This window comes from Rhinolophus ferrumequinum, chromosome 9 (genome assembly GCF_004115265.2).
Source record: "Rhinolophus ferrumequinum isolate MPI-CBG mRhiFer1 chromosome 9, mRhiFer1_v1.p, whole genome shotgun sequence".
NCBI classification, from domain to species: domain Eukaryota; kingdom Metazoa; phylum Chordata; class Mammalia; order Chiroptera; family Rhinolophidae; genus Rhinolophus; species Rhinolophus ferrumequinum.
This window is the reverse complement of record NC_046292.1, coordinates 79,141,130-79,167,546: the sequence shown is the minus strand read 5'-3', so window position 1 is coordinate 79,167,546 and position 26,417 is coordinate 79,141,130. Positions and strand designations below refer to the sequence as shown.

General features: G+C 45.3%; 1 protein-coding gene across 3 annotated transcripts in view; it reads left to right on the top strand.

Annotated features, from left to right (window-relative positions):
* The window catches only part of JARID2 (jumonji and AT-rich interaction domain containing 2), a 248,946-nt gene that overhangs the window by 189,544 nt on the left and 32,985 nt on the right, over positions 1 to 26,417 (top strand). For all 3 annotated transcript variants that reach the window (XM_033115663.1, XM_033115665.1, XM_033115664.1), the window contains 2 exons: positions 8,313 to 8,489; positions 24,403 to 24,638. In XM_033115663.1, coding sequence (XP_032971554.1) covers positions 8,313 to 8,489; positions 24,403 to 24,638 — 413 coding nt within the window. The remainder of the gene's footprint in view (positions 1 to 8,312; positions 8,490 to 24,402; positions 24,639 to 26,417) is intronic.

Genomic DNA, 26,417 nt, shown 5'->3' with positions numbered 1-26,417 from the left:
AGGAATGTGGGCAGGAGGCTGAAGCCTGGTGGGTCTTGGGCAGATGGCATAAACCACTCAGCCCACGTTCCCCCATTTGTAAGATGGGTGTGCAAGTGTCTGTAGCACACAGTTGCTGTGGAGCCAAACTAACGCTGATGGGTGTGAAACAGGCTCCGACTGCACCTGCGGTAGCCATCCCCGTACACTCACTACTCCCTGTCTCCCAGAGAGTTTAGGCAGCCGTACAGCAGAGAGGCGCAGGGTTTGATTTTAAACTTAGGAGGAACCATCTAAATTTGCAGGTGCCAGAAGAGTCGTGTTTTCTCTAAAGACAGTTGCTGCCTTTGTTGGCGCGGAGCTCGTACTTCGGTAGAGTCCTGGTTCTGGGTATTGAGGACGATAAATTCTAAGTAGGGCAAATGCAAAAGCCTGGGGTGATTTAGAGGTCACAGAATGAAAAGGGATTAACCTGCTAGAAAGCAATTAAGTAATCCTCCAATTGCAAGGAATACTATGGAGCTAATAATGAACTTCCTTGAGCAAAATGGGAATGCTTTCCTTTCTGTGAACTCTTTGGGGAGGGAGTCACGCGTTCACGGCGGGACACAACTTGTTTTCTTGATAGAGCCTTCTGAGTGGTGTTGCATCTTAATTTTTGAGAAAGGTAACAATGAACGTTTGATCCAAAATCGTGTTCTTACGGCCCTGAGGATTTCAGTGACCACCCTCTTTTCCCCAAATCAAACCAGCCTTAGGTTCCTCACATGCTCAGTTTTCCAAAAGAGTCTGTGTTACTTGGCTGAGTTTTGCTGAGCAAGGGATTTGTTTGCCAGGCTAGTTTATCAGGCTAGTTATGAAGAAATATGAAACCGTGGCATTCTTAAGTGCTGAGAAGGGGAAGGATGGATCCCTTTTAATTGTTCTGTGACCTTGATCCCTCGTGATGGCTCCAGGACATCTTGCTCAGAAGATGGGCCCTGCAGCTGGCCAGCTGGCCTGCGCCCAGGCGCTGTCTCCCCGGAGATACAGCAGGCTCCCTTTCCCTGCCAGTGGCTGCTGGCACAGCTTCAGCCGTACTCTCAGTCATCTCTGGCTTTCTCCTTACTTTCTAGAGATTCCTGCAGTTTTTCCAGTCCTTTGTGAAGTCCATTTAGAGAAGGTAGATGGGGGAAAAAAAACCTCTAAGTAGGGCTAATCCTGTTTTGTTTGCTGAGGAATCGCTCTGTGACAGCCCTGAAGCCATCGGTGTCCATGTCCCAAAGGCAAGGTGACCCTTCCTCCAGGATTCAGTGTCTCTTACGATTTTGGGGCGTTCTGCATGGTGAAGAGAGCACACACTTTGGTGTGTGGCCTCCACGAGGTTCCTTTCTAACTTGTTCTACTGCTAAACTTCGTGGGTGGGACCCCTGCAAGTTGGATGCATTCTGGCTGCGGTAGGGTGTGACTTGTGCGGTCACTTGAAGTAAAGTGGTCCAGAGACCTCCTTGATTGGCTTTGTACTTGTTTGTGCATGTTTTGAGCCTTGGGTATAGACAGCAATGTGGAAAAGACTGTAAGGGGAGTATTCTGTTAATTAGAAGATACGTTGTCCCATTGCTCTCAGCCAGGTCGCTCTAGTTGACATTCTTAGCAGAGAAAGTGGTTCTCGTTGCTGGGTCTGTCACATGGGGCTTTTGCAGATAGAACACGTGCCCTGATGTAGCGGGTTCCCTAACTGTGGGATCAGACAGGTGCAGGCCAGTGCCAAGGCTGTGACTAAAGAGAGGAGGAATGCTAAGGAAAGACTGGCCACGCTGCGGGGGCTCATCCCTCGTGACTGCAGGTTTCCAACTCGCAAGTGGCGTTACTCTCACACCTACTCCCAACTTTCAGAAATTCTGTTGAATTCATTGTGGAATTCCACACCTCCCTAGATGATTGCCACCAGTGTGCTTACTTTCCCATTTAGGAAAGCCGGTAGAAAATAAATTGCCTCTGCTCTTACCTATGTAAACCGACAGTCTGAATTTATTATAGTTAGGAGTTTTTGTCACTGAAGCCATGTATTAGCCGAATAATATCACTTACGTATCGGTTGCTTACAGTGCTTTCGCATGTGTTACCTCCCCGCTTTTGGGTCATCACAATTGTTACGGCGGGAGAGATGCTCAATGTACAGACAAGTAAACTGAGTCTCGTGACACAAATAGCCACGACTGCCGAGCTGGTGCTCTAGCCTCGATTTTTGGGTTTTCCGTGGAGCCCTCTCCAGTGATTGGCATCTTTGTTTGACACAGGCACAGAAAACGAAGCTGCAGTCGCAGGATGGGCGTCATTGCGCGGGCAGCTCCGTCTCACATAAGGAACAGGGGTTTCCTTTGTGTTTGGCCTTTGGCCTGGAGGTCTGTTCCCCATGCCCTGCTGCATATGCTCCGCGGCTGCCAAAAATGACTTTAACTGAACGTTTTAAAATGTTATTGTAACTCGAATTTTGAGCTTTTCTTTAAGACAAGACGTGTTAATTTTGTACTACCGAGGTAATGGCTTTAAGTCATAAGTGAGAATTCTTTTAAAGAAAATGAAGCATGTGCATATCTGGGTACGGCAGATAATCTCGGGGCCTATGGAAGTGGATGAAGTTTGGGAAATCCTGGTAAATTCTTCTTTTCTTATAAGTTGTGAAGGCCAGCCTGGAAGAGGCGGAGAGATGGCCATTCAGTGTGACAGCTGTTCCATCGCCTTGCAGGGCGCTTTGTGTTTACATGTGTGGGTGCCGAGTGTGTAGGATGAGTGTAGACGCCTGGTGTGTTTGGGTCACTCAGTCTGGTACCGACAGAGTTGGATTAATGAATGAGGGCAGTTGTCGCAACTGCTTTTTTCTGTGACTGCAGTTTCAGTTGGATGGCACTCCACTCTCCTCTAACTCAGGAAATCAGTAAGTCATTATGCCTCTATCCCTCTGCCCGGTCTGTCCAAGCTCCCTTTGAAGCCTTGTTTTTTCAGTTTAATCTGATTGCAGGGGCTGATTACTTCTCATTCTGTTTGTGTCTCCTAAAGATCAGTCATGAAAATGCCAACTCAGTGGGCCAGCCCAGAGTTTATTAGGTCAAACTACAGAATCTGACTCCCCAGCTAAATGACAGTGTGCAGGGAATCACTTTAGGGTCTTTCCAGAATAGAGCTGAGCTATGTTTAGCTTGTTAAGATAAAGAACTGGTCGGGGGAGGGAAGAGAATGGGAAGGGGGGCTTGTCTGTGTACATGATTCATGGAGAAGACTCCAATTTTATAGAAACCACAGCCCAAATTAGAGAAAGCAAGCTTTTGGATTAAGATGATTTCTGTTGTGGTTGTAACACACCACAGTTTGATTTTTGTCCAGATGAAAACATTTGGTTTTCACTTCAGTAAATATTGTGGAGACGTTGCCAGCTAATTCTGAAAAGTAATGAGATACGGCTTTGGCAAAGCACAGATGCGTTCTCTACTCCCGATTCCACTTATCTGATCCAAGTTCAGATTTTTTTTCACATTTGCTAATGCACTTGAATAATCAGGATAGAAAAATCTGCCTGTAATTTTAATAGAAAGCTATATATACTGAATACACTTCTATAATTTATTGCGTATAATCTCCACACCCCCCACCCCTGGGGAAAAAAGCAAACCCCACACAATTCGCAACCCTCTTAAGATGCTTACCTTTCATTGCTGACTTCCCTGCAACTACAGAGTTTCTAAAGGAGACGGATGATGTAATTCTGTGTGATGCCAGCTTCTCCCACTTTCACAAATGGGGCTTGTACCTCAGCTGGTCCCCAATAGGCCAGAGACTCAGAATGAGGCGTGCTGAGCCCTTTGCTGGTGGTTTGCAGCTGGTGGTAGGTGAGCCCCGCTGTGGAAAGGGAAGGTGGCGTTTTCGGAAGCAGTTTCAGGTTGGGAATCGCCTCTCTCCCAGTTTTCTCATCTTGTTTGTTTCATCCCTGTAACTTCATTCCCGTTTTCCTGAATGCTAGACACAAAGTGAACTTTTCAAAAGTCTGCCTCATCTGACATTGAGAGGAGAGAAGTTTTCCTAATAAATTTTCTAGAGGTGAAGCTTACCTTTTATGTGCCAGGATGTATAAGTGGCAAGTTTTTAAGAAAAAACACACACTCTTCTGTTTTCAAATACTAAATATTAATTTAAATTTCTGTTGACTTAGCATCAATGTGACTAACATACCCATTTTATAATGAGGAATATGGGATAATTATCACCAATAATAAATAACCCAGACTTCTGTGTGCTGTTAGGGGTTTAAAACATCCTTTCCTTTATCTCGTGTGTGTGTAGCAGGTGCCCCCTCTAAACTTACTTGTATTAGGTGGTTGCAAAAGTAATTGTGGTTTTTTCAGTGATTTTTAACCTTTTAAACTGTAATTACCTTTGCACCAGCCTAATACATTAGATGATCGAGCTTTTATCTAAGCTAAGAAGAAATAAATAAGCTCCATATAAATGTTGTAATTAGTTTCGGTTTCTCAGATGCTTTTTGTTTTATGTATTTGAGGTTGGTATATTCTAGGTATTAGCATAGAATAATCAGTGTTCCTCTATAGCCTTGATTATGAAACATGAGATGATCTTACTGGTTTTGTCTCAAGGAGAAAGGAAAAAGCTGCTTTTGCAGTGCTGTGGCTTTGCTGGCCTGGACTGCGAGCTTGCCTCTCCGTTACTTTGCAGACGTACATGCTGTGGCGGGGTTGGGCGGGGGACGGTGTCTTAGAGGGTTTATAATACGCACCTACATGGTGACAGAGCTTTGGAATTCGCAGCATTAGATTCTGTAGGATTTCGTCTCTTCTACTTGCTTCAGTTTGACTATAATGTGAACGACATGTACAGGTATGAGGGTGCCCCTTACAGTTCTGGAGGCCTGTTCCTTCTGGGGAGAAGCTAGTAGTTCATTGGGCCTCTCCTGGTGGGCGGGTTATGGGTTAGCAGAGGCTTCTTGAATGGAGCCTAGAAGGCCAGTCTGACCATCCCCAGGGACACTGTTCACGATGAGTGATGCCTGCCAGAGGGAAGGATTCGTACACACTTAATGTTTGAACCAAGGGCATCTTCTTGCCTCTGTTGGTAGTTTACCACTCTACCCAGCTGAATTCTTCATTACTGAGCAATGATCTTCTTCCTCCACTATCCTTCTCCCAGGAGTTTCCCTTCCCTTTATCGTACCAGACTCGCCATTCCTCATCTGGCTTAAGAACCGTCATTACCTTTTTTTTTTTGTTGGTGCTTTACCTTTAGGTCCACAGCAAGCTGTCAATCACCTGAATAGAACCCAAATCACCTTTTAGAGGCAGGCAATCTGCTTTTGTCCCTGTGTTCCCATATTTAGAGGAAATCACGTCCTTTCTGACTGCAGGGCTAGTTCCATCAGAAGGGCTTTGTATTGTTCTTCTAAATTTCCATTTGAGAGTGAGCCCCCCAGAACACCCCCTGCCCCCACTCTTCACTGGTCTTCTGCCCCCTATTTTAAATTTCTCTTACGTTAGCCTCTGACTTTGTTTCAGAATACCTAGCCGATTACATCACTTTATTTATATTTACTGAGAAGCTGTAAAACAAATCCAGTCATAAGATTAATTATTTTCAGCTTTTGTTGAAGAAATTACCCTGTACAATTTCTTTAGGATATTTACAGAAGTTGGATGCTGAACTGAGATTCTAGACATCTTTTCCATTTTAGTTGTTTGGGACATAAACTTAATGTTCGCCTCATTCTCCCCAGTTCTTGAGTATAAGGAACGTGATTGTTGCTTCATGCTGCTTGTCCAGTGTCTGAGATTTTAAAACATCCTCAACAGTTTCTGTAAGTGTAAGTTACTTCCTTGTTCTTTCTCGTGGGCTCCCCGTGGATTTTACCCGATTGTCTTTGAAACAGAATATTTTTTTGAGTCTTTCCCCTCTTTTCACATTGCTCCTCAGTTGCAGAGTTCATTGCATTTTTTTCAGAGGAGAGGAAGAGGGAGGCTGGACGGGCAGTGGCTTGCTTCCTTAACCCTCCAGAAGTTATTGCAGGGCCTACACAAAAACCTGCGCTTTTCCGTCCTAATCCAACTTTCTAATTTCAACCGCTAGTCAGCGTGTCCAGGGCAGAGTGTAGGAAGGCTCTTTAGAAGAAATTAGACTTGGATATTTTGATCTGGAAGGAGCTTGAAGAGATCATTTAACCTATTCCCTCTCATTTTACTGAAGAGAGAAACTGAGTAACTGCTGAGTAACTTCCCAAGTGTTGAAGGTTCCCCACTGTGTCTATGTGACAGCATGTGATGTGCACCTTATGTTACATGTTAGGATGAGTTGCAGCCTATGGTTAAATTTTTTCCCCCTCAAAACCCTTTTTGAGTGCTGAAATAAAGTTTCTTCTGCCTTTTCTTAAGTACTTTTTTTAAATAAAGTTAGATTTCGGAAAGAAGGCTCCAACAATATTATTGGTTTATTACCTGTGAATGGTGAGTCCTGACTGAAAAACTCTGATCTACTTTTCCTAATCATAGTCAGTCATGTAATAATTATAAAACCACACAGAACAAGAATAAACCTATGTTCCAGTGGCAATATAGCTTAAGTATTTCCTTTTATTTCACTTCATCTCTAGCTCTTACTTGATTAAATGATTTCCCCCCAAGTCTGTGTCAGGTTTAAGAACCTTCTGTTGAAAACCTGCTTCTAATTGGAAATGATCAAAGGAGAGGGAAAAAAAGAAGCCTTAAAACGGGGAATGGCTTCTGTCAGACTGTACCAATTCTGCTATCCACCGAGGGTCTTTTTTTTTTTTTTTTTTTTTTTTGCCAATACATCCCTTTGGAGTTTCATTTCCACCCAGTGGTGAGGTCCACAGAATTTTTGGGGCTTTTTTTTTTTTTTTTTTTTTTTAATTGGGGAATGTTGTGGAACAGTGTGTTTTTCCAGGACCCATCAGCTCCAAGTCAAGTTGTTGTCCGTCAGCTAGTTGTGGAGGGCAACTTTTGGGGCTTTTGAATATTGGGAGGTCATGATTACAACAGAAGGCAAGGAGGGCTTGAAGTGTCTGTTTTGTCTTTGCATTTCTGCAAGATGGGTGTTTGGTTTGCCACTTCAGTTCCCTGTTGCATCTCATTCATTCCCACCTCCTTGTTAGAACATGTAGCTCTGAATTTGGACACGAATGGTTTTAACCATTGCATTTACAGTGTGAGATCTCCATTTGGGAAAGGGAGCAAATTGGTCACTTGTATCTTCATTGATGTTACTAGAATGTTAGCTCGTTCACAGGAAAGTGGGTCGGAGAAGAAGTGAATCTACATTTATCACTTCTTCTGCTACTTGGTAGTAACTCTCCCAAAAATGCTTAATGGGGGAGAAGACTGAGGTTGTTGCTGGAAATTAATTTGGGGGATTTTCTTTGGACTTTGGCAGCCTCTGGTCCCAGACACTAATGAGTTGACTGATCTACTTCTGAATTGTCATTATCTGATAGGAGGAGCTGTGTTTTGCTTCTTTATAACATTGGGCTTATTTTCTGGTGTTAACTGCTGTTTTAGGTTCAGAAATGAAAACATTTGGGGATGAGGAGATTAAAGTATAAAAGGCCTGACAGATGTGAGTTCTTTTATAGTGAGGGTTTTTTTTTTAATCTAGTACTTTTAGTTAGTGCTGTGCGGAAATTTACTGTAATAATCTTCTATTGCTTATTAACATGATCATAATATTGAAGTAGCTTCTAAGTGTATTATGATTTTTGGAAATCCATGTCTGTCATTCACCCCATTTGAATATAAGACAGTTATGTAAGGAAATGTTATATTCTGTTTTTACCACTTGCTTTTCTGATTATCTTTTTTCATTCTTAAATTTGTTTGCTTAAATTCATATTTTTTAAGTTTATTAAGTTAAAGGCATAACCCCGAATAGTTTTATGCTCGACACAGTGGTTAGATGTTTTTATTTTATTGATTTGTTTTTTCTCTTGTTCAATTCAATTTCAGAGTTTTGTGGGGATTCTCCCCCCGCCCCCCCAATAACTATTCAGATGAAATTAAAAACTTTTTGAGTTGGTATGTTCGGTGAAGGGATGGCATCATCCCCCTACTGGGGGAGTTTTGCTTGAAATCTGTTAAAAGGACACAGATGGACTTATATTTCCTGGGGGACATTTGAGAAATAAATTAAAAATGGCAGTAGGGATGAATAGCTTTGTTTTGTCTGCTCAGTCATGAGGATTTAGGTTCATAGCTTAATAAATGCCTCTCTTTGTAGTGCTCCTTCCGGGAGGGGTCAGCCTCAGGCCTGTGTTTATGAGCCCTCTTTCTCAAACCTCCCAGGTTCTCCTGCGCTGCCCAACAGCATGGTATATTTCGGAAGCTCTCAGGACGAGGAGGACGGCGAGGAGGAAGATGATGAGACAGAAGATGTCAAAACAGCTACCAACAATGCTTCATCTTCATGCCAGTCAACCCCCAGGAAAGGAAAAGCCCACAAGCATGTTCACAATGGGCATGGTAGGTTTAGTCCTGATTCGGGGAAAAAGGAGATAAAATCCAAAGCTTTGGGTAAGAGCTGGAGCAGACCCACCCGTTGAGAAGAAGAGGAAGATGAAAGCTGTGGAGCTGGTTAATGGGAAAGCCAGTTCCGGGTACTTCTCTAAGTACAAGACACGTTAAGGGCAGAGAGATGAGTATAAGTCTGTACAGTCAAGTACATTCTAGATGAACAGGTAGTATGTTGTGGAGATGATGATAAATGCCGTAAGAGCTGCAGATACTAGAAATCGGAAGAGAGATTCCATGAAATCAGGGGTGGTTAAGATTTCATGAGGAAACTTTTGTGATTAACTTACTGTGATTTCAGCAGGTGGAGAGAGTGTAAAAAGCACCATTATTCAGCATAAGGAATCAAGTAAATGCACATGTTTGTGAACGAGTGCTCTAGGGCGTGGGAGGAGGAAAAGGACAAAAGGTGGGATATCAGAGAGGGGAGACTGTTAAGTTGGCTTAAGTGGAAAGTGCCCAGTGGTTTTTCAACAGGGAAGAGACTTAATTAGAGATGTGTCCTGGAAAGATGAAGCTGGCACTGGTTATGAGGATTACGTAAAGGGAAATGGAGAAGAGGAAACACGTTGGAAGGCGGTACTTGTAGGCAATTAGCTCGTCTAAGGTAACGAGGGACTAAAAGTTGGTCACGGCAATATAAATAACAGGGACATAAGGACAAACATGAGGAGGTGGATACAGAAATACGGCAGGGATGTTATTGAGAGGACTTGATAGCGGATTGGCTTAGCGGGACGTGGGGGAAAGGAAGTAAGAAAAGCAGAGCGAAGCAGTGACGGTGGAGCAGGGAGATATTATGGGTGTTTTCTGTTGGGCTCCTCCTGCGTACTCGGCGAGACATGTTTCACGTAGGACTCAGAGACCCCATCCTAAGAACCCCCTGTGTACAAATGGCAGAAAACTCAGTGCTGTCGATAAGTGACGGAGGCAAAGGAAAATCAGTCTCCGTCCCTTCATCCCTCTCTCCCTCTCCGCCCCCAGCCGGCTGTGCACGAAGCTCCACCATGTGTCTTTCTGGACTCACTGGGAAACAGAGGTTCAGGACAAGCTGTGACGTGATGGGAATCTGTCTACCTCGCCTTGTTGGACATTTCCGCTTTGTCGATTTAGTGATTATTAATAGCTTATCGCTGTTTTTAGATGACCTGTACATAGGGTAAAGAAATGACCCCTTTTAAAGACTTACGGTTGGGGAGATGGGACTAATATACCTCCTGCGTAATACAAAATGGTGACTTATTTTTAACCTTTAAGGGAAAAGGTTTTTACCTGCAGTTGTGGTCATCAGGAAATCTTGATAGTTGAAAAAGAGCTGCATATAGGAGTTGGAGTACAGGTACACGTGTAGAGATGAACTGTAGGGGGAAGTTCATGAGCAGTGAAGTTCCACACAAGCAGTGGAATGTGGAATATTGCCTAGTTGTGGAATGCTGGAACACTGACCCACCGGTATCGGGGGGTGGTGCTTCGGGGTAACGAGACCAGGGTAGCGTTGGGAACACATGCCCTGCTAAGCAGGAGGAAGAATTCAAATGTAGAGAACTGGGAACTGTTGATGATTTTAGATGTGGAAACAGGATGGAATACATCAAGTTCAGAATGATTCCTCTAGCAACAGGGTTTAGTCTGGCGTGAAAGGAGACATGAGGACAGTCCAAGGACTCCAGCCAGGAAACAGCTGATGAGAAACTGGACTTGAGGACATACAGCAGTTCAAATGAGTGCAAGAGGCATTTTGAAACAAAATGATCAGCTTTTCACAGCTGCCTGGAGAGGCAGGGTTGAAGGTAACAGAACAGGAATTAGGAAGGGAGTTGATTTGGGGGGTAGTTGAGAACTTGATTATCTGTTGAGTTTGCAGTGATAGTGAAAGACAGAGCCACAAAGAATAGACTGGGAATTTTTTATCATGGAGCCGCTGGTGGAAGCGGTCAGAATGAGTGAGGTTTCTGAGGTAAAATGAAGCAAGAAGGGAGACTTGTAGCGCTTTTTTGTTGTTGTTGTTTTAATTCTTGAGAAGGTATTTAATCTTGTAGTTTTACTTTTGGTTTAATGTGAATCAGGAGTAAATATGAACGAGGGGTGGCCGAATGGCTTAGTTGGTTAGAGCGCGAGCTCCCAACAAGGTTGCTGGTTCAATTCCCTCATGGGATGGTGGGCTGCGCCCTCTGTATTTAAAGATTGAAAACAGCAACTGGACTTGGAGCTGAGCTGCGCCCTCCACAACTAGATTGAATGACAATGACTTGGAGCTGATGGGTCCTGGAGAAACACATTGTTCCCTAATATTCCCCAATAAAATCTTAAAAAAAAAAAGAGTAAATATGAACAAAACATGAAATGAGACTCATATCTGTTAGTCTCTGTGTTCATATGATATACATTTCATCAGTGCTGTATCAGAATGGTTCCATGAGTTATTTTTTGTTTTCTTACGTTGTTTGGTAGGTGAATTTACCTGTCATGTTACACACGTCAATTAACCCTGTGTGTGCTCGTGCAGTTGTAGTTGGGTCCTCACCCTCTTTTTCCAGCTTGTTTGAGCTTGCTAGTTGACTAGACCATTTTCTCATAGATTCAACTTCCAGTGTCAAAAATTGCCATCTTCCGTGTGCGTGGATCTCATTATCTTTAACGCTCTTTTTACATGAGCTGCGGGGTGATGATGGGACGGGGCAGTGAATATCTGGCAGGAAATTGCAGGGAATTAGGTGGGATGAGGGTGAAGGAATTGGCTGAGTTCTCGTCTAAGGCAAGAGGGTAACAATTTTGCCTTGACCACTGTCATTGTCATAAATACAGAGCAAACGTTGGCAGCAATTTCCATGGCAGCTAGAAACTGCTTTTCCTGCTTTGCTTTTACTGAGACCCATTTCTTTGTAAGTGTAGAGCAGGACTCCTTGAAATTCCTTGTAATGGGATTTTGTTACGGGTACCCATCAGTTATCAAAGGGGACATTTGTTTAAATGTGATGTGTGACCGCAGAATGAAACAGATACTCCTATAGAGGCTTCACTTGTGATAGAAAATTCTCGGTGGGCATACGGAAGGTGATGACCTGGTCTGTTGGCCTGGTGTTGGGCCAGTGGTTTTGTCTTTAAAGGAAGTGGCTAGATAGTAGGTGATGGTGTGTATGAGAAACACGCGGTCTAGACCCGGGCTTTACCCAGGACCTGCCCTAGACACCTTCGTTTATTCTGTCTGGGGTACAGAGGAGACTTCTTTATTTTCAGAAGATTGCACCCTTTTCTGTTCAGTTTCTGAGAGCACCCGTAGAGCTCAGAGCTTGACTAGATTTGTGTGGCGCTGATGCCTCTCTGCCTCCTACTGAACAGCAGGATGGTGTCAGAGGGCACCTGAGCCATGCAGGTGAGCCATTGGACTTGCCACTCCCCACAATGGGTTCGAGGGTCCTGCATGTGACACCTGAGACATCAGGAGACTCGTGATATTCCCTCCACCTCCCACCCCCACTCTCTGATTTTAGAGGACGCTTGATGAACATAAGCAAAAAAAGAACCATTCTTGAGAGTCACATAAGTTCTCTGCCTGCATGGCAGAGATGAATGAGATGAGGGCTCCTCCTTCCTCTGCCATGCCTCGTTTTCCAAAAAGTAAAACCTAGAGACAGATTACTTCCATTTCCTTTGGATTTCTGATTGGGGTGAAGAATGTGTAAGTGTTAAAATACATTTTCTAGTGGCGGTAACGTGGATGAGGGCATAATAACTGTGTGGGCAAGCAGGTCCTCAGACTTGTTGACTTTTTCACCCAAGAAAGTGGACAGCAAGCTGCCTCTCCGTGCTTTCCCATGACAGTATTTTTCTCGGTGCTTCTCCCTACTTTGTATGCTGGAGATGTTGGGATGTGTCGAGAAACTTAGCCACATCTGTGTTCTCCCCCACGAGAGGACCCCTGACTGAAATGTGGGCAGAGAAATACACAGAAAACAAAATGTGGAAACTAACGCTGTTTACTTTGTCCCCAAACCCAGATGAGGCTGCGTGTCCAGTTTTGTTTAGGCTGCGTAAGGTTGGAGAAACTAGAAACCAGACTACCGATCACGTCCCACTTTCTCTTGTTTTCCCCCCAAACTTGACCCTGAGTGCAGCAGCGGGGGCTCCCTAGGGAGCAGGCGCCAGGAGACAGCGCACCCTCCAGCTCGCCCCCACGCGCTGCTACGGTCAGTGTGTAATTGGTCCTGTGTGTGACAGCATCACCTTCCTTGGAGTCGGAGCCCTGACCCCAGGAGTCTCCAGCAAGAGCCCGGTGTCCCCAGGCAGATGTTGAGTTTCGCAGACATGACACAGGACTCGAATTCTCTCATTTATAATCCACTGGAGCGTCTTAATGGAAATGGATTTGTTTATTAAAATACATAATCTGAAATGACATGGACAGCATCACACGTGCTTTTAACCTTGGGTTAACACTCAAGGGTTGCAATAACACTGCCTCCAGCAACTTCTCTTTCAATAGCTCTTCAGAGTTTCCGAAATACTCTGGCGTATACAGAACCTCACATGGTCCTAACGATAGAGCCCTTAGGTAATCACCATTTGGAAACAAAACAACACAGTCCAAACACTGCTCTGTGGGTATTTATGTTACGAGTTGATATTTGACATGGCTTAGTTTTTGAATAGTTCTCATCACCGGCTATTTTTTTCCAGTGGGGTAAGTGAGGTAGACCAGAGGAATTAATACATGGGTTCGGAATGAGTTTGGCCTGGGTTTTCCCGCAGCACTGGCATTGCGATGAGGAGTTCCTCATCCTGTGCAGAGAATTTGGTGAGCGTTCATAGCTCACGTCAGCCTGTATTGTGTCCGCTTCCAGTGCCTTTTTGCACTTAGCAACAATGGAAGGAATAGCAGAGACCATTGTTCCGTTGTGCGCTCATCACTTTCTGAACAGGGACATTTCTCAGAAGACTTTTTAAACAACATGTCATTGGACTCCCAGCTGGAATGATTTAATTGCTTTTGGATTCACACCGGGGGCATGTTGTGTGAAGGCCAAGAAAGCAATCACGGGGACGAGTTCACCGCATTCCTGCTCTGCAGTTGCCTTGAGGGGCAGTCAGGCCTCTCTGTGGGGGCGAGGGGTGCAGGCAGGGCCAGGGTCCCGCCATAGCCCCGTGCAATGAGGACACGCTCTCTGGCTGACAGATGCTTATTTCTTTAATTGAAGTTTTCAGGGGCTATCCTCTTTTCTTTTCGTTAACCTCTGATAGCCCTGTTTGTTTTCCTGTTGAGGCAAGTGAATATTCCAAAAAGTTGGAATACGGGCTGGGAGCGTGTTTTTTAAGAGCAGTGGTACATGTAGAGTCAGGTTATAACGTATTGATTCCTAACCAGCCACCGCCTTTGCACATGGGGCTGCTTGGCTCCGTTGTAGAGAGCACGATGCTGGCTGGCGCTTGTCCTCCCATCAGGGCTGCAACCCCAGGCAGGCTTTCTGTGCTTTCTGTTTCTTACCTTTAAAGAAGAGGTAACTGGAGTCTTTCGTGGGTTCTGTGAGAGCTAAGTGAGTTAGCGTGTGTGAGAACAGTTGTGCCGTTGGCTGTTATCATTTAACACCACATGTGACTGAAAATATCCAGAAGCCTAGGACAGCCTTGTAACTGATGAGAGAACCCTGGGGCATTAGTATGTTTAAAGGCCTGGCACACAGTGAGGGCTTTCTGAGAGGCGTACGACCACTGTGAGTGTGTGACATTATGGACTTGCCCAGAACGAGCTGTTTCAAGGGTGGCACGAGGTCCCCGTCACACCTGCCCATTGTTATAACCAGCCTGGCCCCATTTCTTCTCATTTTCCTTCAGTATTTCTTTCACTGGTCCATGCAGGACCTGCGGGACACATACAACTTAGGACAGCGGGCCAGCACCCCTAGGAGTTCAGTGTGTGGATGTCTTTTCCTGGGACTGTGAGGTCCCTTTCCTCCGTGGTGAGATGCTCATGCAGATTTCAGTGATGTCAGCTAGGCGATGTCCCTGGTGGTGGAAGAGAATCGTGTGGCTCAGATGTGTCTTCCTAACCATTGGGCCAGATGTTCAATCTCTTTAAACCTCAGTTTCCCTGTTTGTAAAATGCTGATAACACCAGCTTTTTCCATTAGGGTTAGCTTTGGGGAGGGAGGAGCATGGGAAGTGACCTCTTCATGGCGTTTTATTTTGGGGTGATGCAAACGTTTTAAATGTAACAGTATGGAAATGGTTGGACAGCTCTGTGAATATGCAGAAATCCATTGGATGATATACTTTAAATGGGCGCATTACATGACACATGCACTATAGCTCAGTAAAGATACATAGGAGTCTGTTAGGACTGAGTGAGTGACAGACACACAGTGCCTGGCCCTTGGTGCGTGGTCAGAGGGTGGGGGCTGGCTCCTGTCCTGTCACCGGGCTCGTGCCCCAGGATTCTGTCTTCTAAAGAACTACAATACCCTGCAGTTGTGAGTAAATTAATATCATGTGCTCGAATCTTAGAATCTTTAATCAATTTTGTTGTCTATAGTCGGCTGGGATATGTTTATATCATGCACATTGTAAATTGAATTGCTGAGCTGTTCAGCAAACTGCTCAGTATTTAATATTTTCAGCTAAATTCATATGGCCTATCTTAAGGGGAATCTTTAGTCACTTGGGAAATTGCACTGCTCCCAGAGACTGTACAATGTGCATATAGAATCTTTGAAAGTTTCCTGGCTGGAGGGTGGGCGGAGGTGTATAAGTATTTGATTGAATGGTGGATCCACAACGGTTATTTGGAGACCCTTGTAAACAATCCTTATTACCATGCAAATATCTCCATATTTACCTTTTCTGTATTAATACTTCTATTCTGAAAGTGACCAATTATTCTTGTATCATTGATGGTGGATATGGGGTACCTTCCAATTTAACACATTTTCAAGGTATATCTCTCCGAGTGTGTTGTGAATACTTAACAGCTTCCTTGTTCAAATCCAAAGGTGGAGCAGAGTCATTTACTACAGGTGTGGCCGGCCTTTCAGAATCCATCCCCTTGAATACAGGGTTTTATGAGACCCCAAAACTGCAGACACTTTATGTGCTTGTCATTCGAGAGTTAACACATGTCCCTTTCAGAGTACACCTATAGTCCTGGGCTCTTTGTCTTGTTTCTTGAGAATGATAATGTATGAGATCCCACTGCCCGCCATGCCAATAGGCCAGTCCTCCGGACGTCCCTGCCCCTGGTACTCTGGAGACTGCAAATGCCTTAGAGCCAGTTGCCGTGGGCCCGGCTGTAGGGCCCGTCACCACCAGCTATCAGTCTCGTTCTTTCCTCAGCTCCTTTGGGGGCCAAGTGGGCCAAGAAATCATTTTTCAATGACAAAAACCATTCATCCTGATTTATGGTCTTTCAGTTGCCTTGACCTTTATATTCCCATAAAGGTCATCTGCCCTTTTAAACTTTAGTATCAGAAATTATTAGGGACACACGTAAGAAACACGTTTAAATGGCAAATCTGTCCAGCTCTGGTAGTTGTTTTACATCACTGCACATTAATGTATTTTCACCTTTTTAGACCTGGGGACAGTGGCAAACAAATTTTGATTGTAAAAAAAAGTAAGTCACATTCTATGACTTACAGAATTTAAGTTCTCACATAGAAAAGAAAATTCAGTTTGTTTTAAAAAATCCTCTTTAATGGATTTCTTTATATATTTCTTTCAACATGATAGACATTCACTATGTAGGAATTCCAGAGGCATTTTGTAAGTACCGTGTAAGTCAGTAGGACATGTGTGTGACACTGGGGTCGGGGTGCACAGTCACTTGCCTGACGTTGGTGCCCAGGGTGGGCGAGCTGGGCCGCGAGATCATGAAGGGGGCTTCTGCTGCCCTGCCTGTGGCCTGGCTGCTGTCCTGGCCTCGCATGGGCATGCTGGAGCTGAGTCAGTGGAGATGTTTTTGCCCAGGGCAAACCGGGTTGCAGCTCTCACACATGCTGCCTTAAAATCCTCTTGAACTGTTGGCACTGGTTGGCAGACATTCCATTGTTTTCAGACAATAGTGACTCAAAGTTGAACTGGCTCCAGGGAGCAAGTGCAGCTTTGTATAGTAACAAGGATTTAATGCCAGCCAATGGATGGAGTCTGTCTTCCCCACGTCGGGCTGCCTCGTAATGACATGAAGCTTACATTTAATTATCTGGCTCGAGATCAGAAACTTGGCACGCTACTCTTTTCCTTTCCTTAACACATTCTTTTATTTACAATGATTCTCTTTTTGTCCCTTCGATTTGTTTTGGGGTTGGGCCTGGGCGCAGGGTTTAATTTTATGTCATTTTGGGGTTGGTCCTGTCTTCCGGCCTTGTGTTCAAGCGTTCCTTCTTGTCCTTTGTGTCTCTGCTAGCAGACATTCCGGCCCAGCTTTCAATAACGCCTCTTGTCCACATGTGTCTTTCAAGGAGGTAAAGGCTTCGGAACCCATTTAGCTCAGGTCAGGCACTGAGCCATCTCAAGATATCATATCACTTTTGTCAGATACCAGGCAAGGTTCCTTGTCCCTGCTCAGCTCATCCTCCTGTTCAGACAAAGTGCCTTTCTTAGCATGAATAGTCATTAAGACTGGGGAGGCTGGACACGGGAAGGGCCTGGAGGCAGGCAGCAGTGCCGGGCTGGCCTGGTCGCTCTGGTTAAAAAGGGAATTACAGTTTTCTAAAGTAGTCTTGTCTTCACCATTGCAGCAGGATTTTTAAAAACAATCAACCTGATATTTGCCTAACGCCTTTCTCTCAAGAGCACAAAACACTTTATATACTTTATTTTAAAGATTTCAGTGATTCCTGGAGGACAGAGCCGAGGAGGCCACTGGTTTGTAGTTCAGGGACTTGAAGCACAGATGTGTTTGGTGATCTGGGAACCAGAAATCAAAACCAATGTCTCCACGTCCCTCCAAGAGGGTTTGTATAGAGTGAGGGTTTGAAAGACCCTGTGACCGGCTTTTCATAGGCTGCCTTACGGATCTCCCCCAGGAATCGTGGTGCGATCTAACGCCAAACTGAGCTTATGGGGACATCATTGAGTACAAACTCCCTGGAGCTGTCAGTGTGAGTTCCTGTTTGGAAAATGTAGCTTTCCACAGTTCACATGATCTCGGGCTTGCAGTTACAGGCGTTAAGTCACTTCTCTTGCTCATTTAGTTTTCATCCCGTATTGGGAGCCAGTGGTATCTTCTCAGACACGAAGTGACCGTAAATCAAAATATCAGCCTTTGGATTTAAAGATTTTGCTTGCCGTGGTGTGAAAACACTTGTCTATAGGCCATTTAACTTTCAGAGTATGTGTATACAAATCAATATATTTCTCTCTGTTCATTAATATAAGAGCTGCTTGTATTTGAGTACAATACAATTTCCTAATATTGTTCACCATGATAAATGCCTTTTTTCTCTCCCTTAAAGAAACGAGTCCAATTATTCCTTTTAATTGGGGACAGTGTGCATAGGTCCTCCATACATCTAACTTTCTTGGTCTTTCTGTCTCTTACGTTCACAGGGTTTAGTCTTTCACTATGAGAGGGAATTTTTTTTTTTTCGTTTCCCCTTCTTTCCCCTTCTTGAGAATCTTACAAATGAAGACAAAAGATAATTACTTGGAGGGGTAAAACTGGCAGGTTCCCACGACACTTAAAATTAATGAGCTGTTGAGGACAAAATATACCTTCTCTTTGGCTCCATCGCCCTGGCCTGGTCCTACCCTCCCCCTTTCTTCCCATTTAACACATGATTTGACTTTTTGGCTGTGTTTGCCATTTGGGTGTGTTGCTGCTATAAAATAGCAAGATAAGATGGTTACAGGAAGTAGATGCATTTGAAAACTGTTTAAAATAAATTTTATTCAGTTTTTAATTTTTGAAAACTCCTTTTCTGATTATCTGATCAGAATATTCTGTAGTAGAATACAGTACTAAGGCTCTCAGAGCAGCTAGCTGGGTTTATGATTCTCATGGCCTTCCTGTCCCCTCTGGGTCCCCTTCCCCTTCCTGTCTGTCGTCATCAGGCCACACAGTGTCATCTTTCATTTGCAGGGCTTTGCTTTCCAGAGCATTTTCCTGAGCAGTTGATATAGTATAGTGCTCGTCGGAGAAACTCTCCCAAGGCATTAGAATAGAACCAGGTGGTGAGTTCCGTTTCAGGTGCAGATAATGCTGAGGATGGATCTGGGTGTTTCTCCCGGATCTCAGAAAGATACTACTTGCTAACCACAGTGCCATTCTTAACGAATTTCCTCAAAGTCCCAGTTTAGCAGCTGGCCTTGCCTATGGTTCATTTGGAAAGGAGGGATGGAGAACTGTGAGCACCGTCCCTATGGGAGCCCTGCCACGGGTCTAGTCATTGACTCCCCGGGGAGTGGCGTGTGAGCCCAACTGGCTAACACCTACCTGCTACTTGCTTCATGCCCTGCTAAAAGCCCCTTCCTTTCTACATGAATATTTTCTCCCTGAATCCTCAAAACAACCGTATAAGATATATGGTGAGTGGAGAAACTAAGGCTTGGACAGGTAACCAGCTCCAGGTCAAATAGTTAGCAAATTATTTCTCTGGATTCGAATTTAGGAAGCTTCATCTCAGAGCCTGAGCTCTTTTGGGGACTAGTAGGTGTAGACGTAAGTACATGGTCCATTAAAGCCTCTGGAAACCATGATATAGCTAACCATGGGAAAGATAGTCCAGCCCAGCAGTTCCAGGCTTTTTGGTGTCAAGATGCCTTTCTACCCTCCACAATTATTGAGGGGACCCCCCCCCCCAATAAAGACTCCCCCGCCGCCCACTCCAGTTCAAGCCGTTGTTTCTCAGTCTAGTTGTGTAGGACACAACTCCCTGGCCCATGCTGGTGTTATGAGCCTTGCGCTCCCCCGCTCCCCCGGCTGAGGCAGTCGATTGCTGTTTGGCCGCTCACAAGCCCACGGCCACTCACGGCAGCACTCAGCACTCAGCACTCAGCGGCCCGCGGCATCTCACGCCAACTGCTCATAGCAGCCCAGCTCCAGGGAGAGTCGTTGTATACAGTCTTAGCTGTGGAGGGTGCAGCTCACTGGCCCATGTGGGAACCGAACCGGTGACCTCAGCTTTAGGAGCTCGGCGCTCCAACCACCTGAGCCACTGGGCCGGCCCCCCCTCCCCTGAAGACTCTTATTAATGTGGATTGTATTTATTGATATTTACCACGTTAGCATTACAACTGAGGAAATTTAAAAATTCATTCAAAAATAACACAATCCCATTACATGTTAACACAAACCAATTACATGTTAACAGAAAGAACATTTTTGTGAAAAGTAATTATATTCCAAAACCAGGAAGTTATAGGTGAGAAGAGTTGTGTTGTTTCACATGTTTGCACATTTCCTTAATGTCTGGCTTAGTGGAAGACAACTAGATTCTTACGCCCGCGTCTGCGTTCAGTCTCTTGCAATGTATAGTTTTGGTTGCCATACATAAAGAAAATCAGTCCCAGACAAATACGTAGCTGGAATGGGCAGGAACCTTTGTAGATGACTTGATTCCTTGACATCACACCCGTACTCAACCAATGGTAGTTTCTTAAAGGTCAGTTGTTACAGGAACCTGAACTTGTATCACTGAACATTTCACACTCTGTTACATTAAAATCCATCGGTTGCCCTTCCACTTTGAATGGATCTCTTACTCATGCACAATTTTGTAGTGTCTTATATCGATCGTTTGAAAATAATGGTACGCTGAGTTATGGACCTCTTTCCAATTGTTGGCACCTTTCCTTACGCCGTATCAAAGAACCCTGTATCTCCACGGACCTCATCAGAAAAGTCTTTTCTAAGTGTTGAAAGGCTGTCAAACTCATGGTGGCAGACAGATTTTCAGGATTGTAATTTTTGCTTGAAATTGTGAATTCTGTCATTGGCAGCCATAACTATTAGTTATTTTCCTTGACAGGCTTACTTTATTCATTTTTGAGAAAGTAGCCAAATAACAACTCTATTGGTGGTTCTTTCAAATAAAAATAGCATTCCATGAAAAAAGCACGTAGCTTGTGAGTTGCTTAGACAATCACGCAAGTGCCTTTTCCTGAAAACAGTCACCCTGCTTTGGTATGCAGGAGAAGTGCTTTATGTGTAGTTCTCATTTTGTCGCACAAAGTGTGTGTACTCGGGTCAAGATTTAATACCATTAGCAAGTCGTACTGCTTTATCACATCCTTAAATGACCCTGGCTTTGTTTTTAAATTGATAGTGAAGAATTCTGTCGTTACTAGTCTAGTTTGGTGCCACTGCATTGATTTGTGTTAAGTCGCCAGCAACTTTGCCCACCTTTTGTTGTTGTTTGAAAAATAAATAAGTTTTATTGAAATGTAATTCATGTATCATAAAATTTACCCATTTAAAGCCCCTCCCGGCAAACCTTGTACCCATTAGCAGTCCTTCCCATTTTCTCCAAACCCTGGCAGCCACCAGTCTACTTTCTGCCTCCATGTATTGGTCTATTCTGGTCATTTCGTATGAATGGAATCATACAACATGTGACCTTTTGTCATTGGCTTGTTTCACTTAATAATGTCTCCAGGATTGATCCATGCTGTAGTATGTATCAGTACTTGAATCCTTTTTAATGGATGGATAATACCCCCATTTGTTTCTCCAAGTATCAGGTTCATCAAATCTTTGGATTTCACTCATCCCCCAGTTTTAAACTATTATTAATAATTCTGCTCGGGACATCTGTATACAAGTTCTTTTGTGGACATATTTTTTATTTCTCTTTTGTACATACCTGGGAATGGAATTGCTGGGTCACATGGTAACTCGGTTTCAGCTTTTGAGGAACTTCCCAGTTTGTTTTCCAAAGTGACTGCATCGTCATTTTACATTGCCACCAGCAGTGTATGCAGGTTACAATTTCTCTCCGTCCTCACCGACACTCCATTATCCGTCTTCTAGAGTATAGCCATCCTAGTGGATGAAGCGGTATCTTGGGTACTCTGGACTTGGCATTTCCCTGACAGCTAATCCACCTTTAGCCATCACCATCATTGAAATATCAACACAGTGAAAAAGGCAAATAATATCTTAGGATAATTGTGAAAACAGTTTTGACCAAGGGGAATCCCCTGAAAGGGTCATGGGTCCCCCTAGGATAATTGTGAAAACAGTTTTGACCAAGGGGAATCCCCTGAAAGGGTCATGGGTCCCCCAAGGGTCAAGTTACCCAGTAAGCTAGTAGAGACATGGGGTGTGTTTTTAGCATTGTATTTCTCCTTGCTTGGACAGGGCACTAGCAGCCCCTCTTTTTCCCATGAAACATTGGGAAGCAGCAGGAGGCAGCTGGGTTCAAGAGGGAGGTGGTGATGGGTCATCAGGCCAGCCGTCTGTACTGAAGCCCTTCTTCGCATGGTAAGCTACAGCGAGGACAGGGGACAAGAAGAGATCCTGCCACAGTATGGTTACGTAGCAACCTGAATGGTCCTTTCAAATGTGCAGCAATACTTTTCACTAAATGTCAGGTGCCTGCTGAACCCCAGACATTGTACAAGCTAGACACGCTCCATCCGGGAGCATCTGTTACCCCCAGTCTATAGACGAGAAAACTGAGGGGTTAAATCACTTGCCCAGCTGTTAACTGCAGGGCTGGGAGTTGAACTGCTCGTATAGTGTTAATGACAGGGGACAAACCCATAGGATAATTCTTTTTTTTTAACTGAATAGAGAGAAGTCATTATAGAACTGGTACATTTTGTAGACTGTACCTTAATACACATTTGAGTGGCAGTAACAAAGCAGAAGTGTGTAATATTTGAGATATAAAATAAGTTTCCTGTGACATGTTTCAGTCAAGGAGCTGTATTCACTGCTTAAGAAAATTGGGGAACGGTCAAGAATTGCCTAGATTCATGCTCTTTGGCTTGATTTTTAATCTCACTGAAGTATGACTTCTTACAGATGTTGCTTTTAATTTGTCTTGAAAGCAGGCACAGATACTGCCAGCGTGGGTATGATTGATGGTTTCTGACAATGTGCAGTTACTTACACTTAGAATAAATGCCAACCATTTGAAGCTCTTCATTTTTTTCTGTAACTGAGATTATCCAGTGAACCTTATACAACACAGGATCACAGACCCTATTTTGATGTGACACAGTCTTTACTTCCCTGAAAATCTAGTGTGAATGTAACCACTGGGGGCCAGGAGGAACTTTAGAAGGTTCACGTGCAGTGTAGATATGGAAAGTGTAAATCCCTATGTGTACCATATACAGAGTAATAACAAGTGGACTGAAGAAGTAAATCTAAGCAATTGAAGCCCAAAACAGTTGGGAGATTTAGAGGATTATTTTACCATTTGAAAACATGGGAGGATTGTTTAGGCATTACAACAAAGAAAGAAAGTTAAAAAAAAAAAAAAGAGCTAGCGGATTTAGCACCACAAGAAATGGAAAAGCAAATGACAAATAAGAGGACAATATTTGTAGCCTGTAAGGCGTAAATGTAATTGCAAGGACATTTGCACATGGAGGTGAGAGAGAGCAGAGGAGCTGTGCACACAGGTCAGCGGGAGGGCATCCTTAGAAGACAGAAGTGGTGACCTGAGGTCTCTGAAGGGCAGCTGGGGTAGGGGAGTCTGACTTCTCTTCCTGTTGGCTTACAGCTGCCTGGTCAGGTAGTGAATTCTGCAAGTCCCAGATGGGGGTTGGGGGCTGTGGCCTGGAGTGGGCAGGTAGACATGGTGACCTTTTAAGGCTCCCTCTGTCAGGAAATGCACCAGGAGCCTTTTAAAAATGACATCTAAGGGGAGTCACTCTTTTCCCCAGGCTGCTCTGCTTGAAGCTCGTGGGGTGGAGAAGACCAGGCACGGGTGGCCATCCTCCCTCGCTGGCTGGGATGTTTTGAGGGGAGTGGAGACCTGTGGGTACAAGAGAAACAGATGGGAAGGCTCGTTGATTCCCGGAGAGGGGCTGGACCTGACGAGTCTGTCTAGGTTTGCAAGTTCTGGCTGTAAAACACCAAGAGAAAACTTGACAGCGGCTTCACTGGAGTGTACTGTAAAACCCTGGGCATCACTGTTTCCTTTTGAGCTCCCTCCGTGGGTGGGATCCAGTGTGCACATCGGTAACTGGCACTGAGAGCGAGGGGGGTGGGGAGGCAGGGGGCTGGGCATGGGCAGCCTGGCTGGGCAAGGTGCCCGTCTTCTCCAGGCCTGTTGACTTCACCCATAAAGTGGGCATGAAGAGAACGTCCTGTCTCTTTGGATTCAAAGGCCAAGTGTACTTCACAGCGCCACTTAGCTTCGTCCCCTGGCTCTGGGTCAGCACACGTATGCGTTAGCTGTTCCTGCTGTTGTGACCTCTGGAATAGAAGCGGGGCTGGCTCAGCCGCACCCCTCGCCCTCCTCCCTGGTCCCTGACACACTTTCGTCAGCAGATCTTCAGCCTCAAAATGCGTAACTGGGTTTGAGACTATGTTACCTCACCGCAGACCCCCTGTATCTGTGTAACCCAGGGGCTCCTGCTCCTGGGGTGTGACTGGGGGTGTGCATGTCTCCATTTTAATTCTCTCTCTGTGTTTAAAGCATGATGTTGGGGCTCTTGGGTAACGAGTTAGAAAAATGGATTTTCAGTCATTTGGACCAAAGCAAATAACTGTTAGGATATGCTTGTATTTTCTCCTTTGTCTCCGTTTTGGGTTGTTCCTGCTCAGTGCGGGGTGCTTTGACCCGAGCTGCTCTTGGGGGTGTGATGAGACCTGACTGACGTGCAAATGTCTGCCTTTTTTTCCCTCTTTGACTTCGGAAAGCTGAGATTCCGTGGCAGCCTCTTGACTTCATTCTTCCTTTCTCTCCTTCCTCCCTAGTTTTCAACGGTTCTAGCAGGTCATCACGGGAGAAGGAACCTGTTCAAAAACACAGAAGCAAAGAGGCCACTCCGGGCAAGGAGAAGCACAGCGACCCCCGGGCCGACAGCCGGAGGGAGCAGGCGCCAGCGAGCCGCCCGCCCACGGCCCTCTCCACGGGCCCCTCGGCCAAGGGGCCCGCCGCTGCCGACCACCACTCCCCTCTGCATCGGTCGGCTCAGGACTTACGGAAACAGGTAAAGCCCCGCCCTGCCTGCCGCACCAGTGACTGGTCTGGCCCAGCGGTGCCTGCCTGCCAGACGCCACCTCCCCATGTCACCAAGTTCACTGAAGGGGAAATGTGAGTAGCCTCAAGAAATGCAGGTTTCGAGGGCGCGTAAAGCAGGAAGGTGATGCTCAGAGGTGAGGTGGGGACCGAGAAACCTCGCGTCTGCACAGGGGTGCAGCACACACCCCTCTCCTGCGAAGGCTGATTTTTCTGGGCTGGAGGGTTTGCCTTCGTCGCTGGACCGTGCTGCATCCTGGATGTCAGAATAGATAGGGAGGGTGGAAAGGGGGTTCGCGTCCGTCCCTTCTCATACCCCGACGTGCCCTGGGTGTCAGGTGAGTTGCAGAGTCTTGTGGGCACGTCAGTAGTAGTTAGGCCCACAGCTGGTAAGTTACACCTTCAGAGAGGCCTGCAGACTGCCTGGGCTGTCAGCGGATGAGCCTGCACTGTTCTCCACGTGACAGGTTAGCGTCTGCCCCCAGGACTTCTGAGCAGAGGCCGTGCGTGGGCACTGCGCTGCCGAGCCATCTGCGGTGCATTTCACTCCTGCGCTGCAGGATCAGCAGAGGGCAGGCGCACACTGGCCCCCGTTTCAGGGTCAGCTCAGATAACACAGATCCTGTTGGGGAAACTTAAGAATGGCCTCGGGGCTCAGCCATTGTTGCTGTGACAGTGTTCCTTCTGTAGACTGTGATCTCTCTGGACCCTGGGAACAAGATGGTAGAAATGAAGGCAGGTGCCTGGGGGCAACGCAGAGAAGGGCTGGCTCGCAGGGGTCAGCTGGCATTTCATTGACCCCCGCGCTCCTGTTCTAACTCCATTTTACTGGCAGTGAGCCCTGGGGATCCCAGATGAGCTCCTCTCATGGAGAATTTTATCACACAGAGTTCAATTTTTCCCTGAAATAGACGGGAGACTGTATCTTTAAAGACTGATTCAGGGTGAGCTGTGGGTGGACTGAAATTTCTTGGCTGGCAGTATTCCAGAATGTCTAAAAGATGGTCATCGTGGTGTTAAGATAGTGGAATTCCTCCTTTTGAATTGTTCTTTACCCCTGGTCTTTCTCCTTCTCGATGATGTCCAAAATATTTCTCTCTGGATACGTGACTATACGCATACATAGGAATGTGTGGGTGTAAACACACACACACACACACACACACACACATTGTTACTGTTAACCTATAGCTTTCAAATACTCTTCAGCTCTGCAGCTGGGGATGGAGTGGGCTAGGCAAGAATCCTCATGTTTCCAGTCCTCAGGTACCCACTTCCTCCTTTGCAGCGTTATCTTGAGATTAAGCAAATGGTTTTAGCATATTTTAAACCCTGCCTGTTCTTCCCCATTTTCCTAGAGAACGGAGCGTGATTGTGGGATTGGCCTCCCAAACGCTGGATGCACAATTTTCAGGACCGAGAGGCGCAAAGCATAGCGCACCATACCTTTCGTTCCTGTGTCTTTGAAACATCTCCATCCGATTTCCAAAGCTGAGGGTGTGATAGGCACATAGGCAGAACTCTCCTGCAGATGTTTTGCTTATGAAAGAAAACAATTAAAAGAGGACCCAAGGCAGGAGAGGACCCGTCTGTGGGGCAGGAATGAAGGGCTTATAAGGGATAAATATGGGACTTGATATTCGCATGGAATCATAATCAGACACTTCTCTCTCAGCACGTTCATGTGTGGGGTTAGACTGAGTAAACCTCTGGTCTCGGTTGGTCTTAGCACTTGCCTTTCAGTTCATCA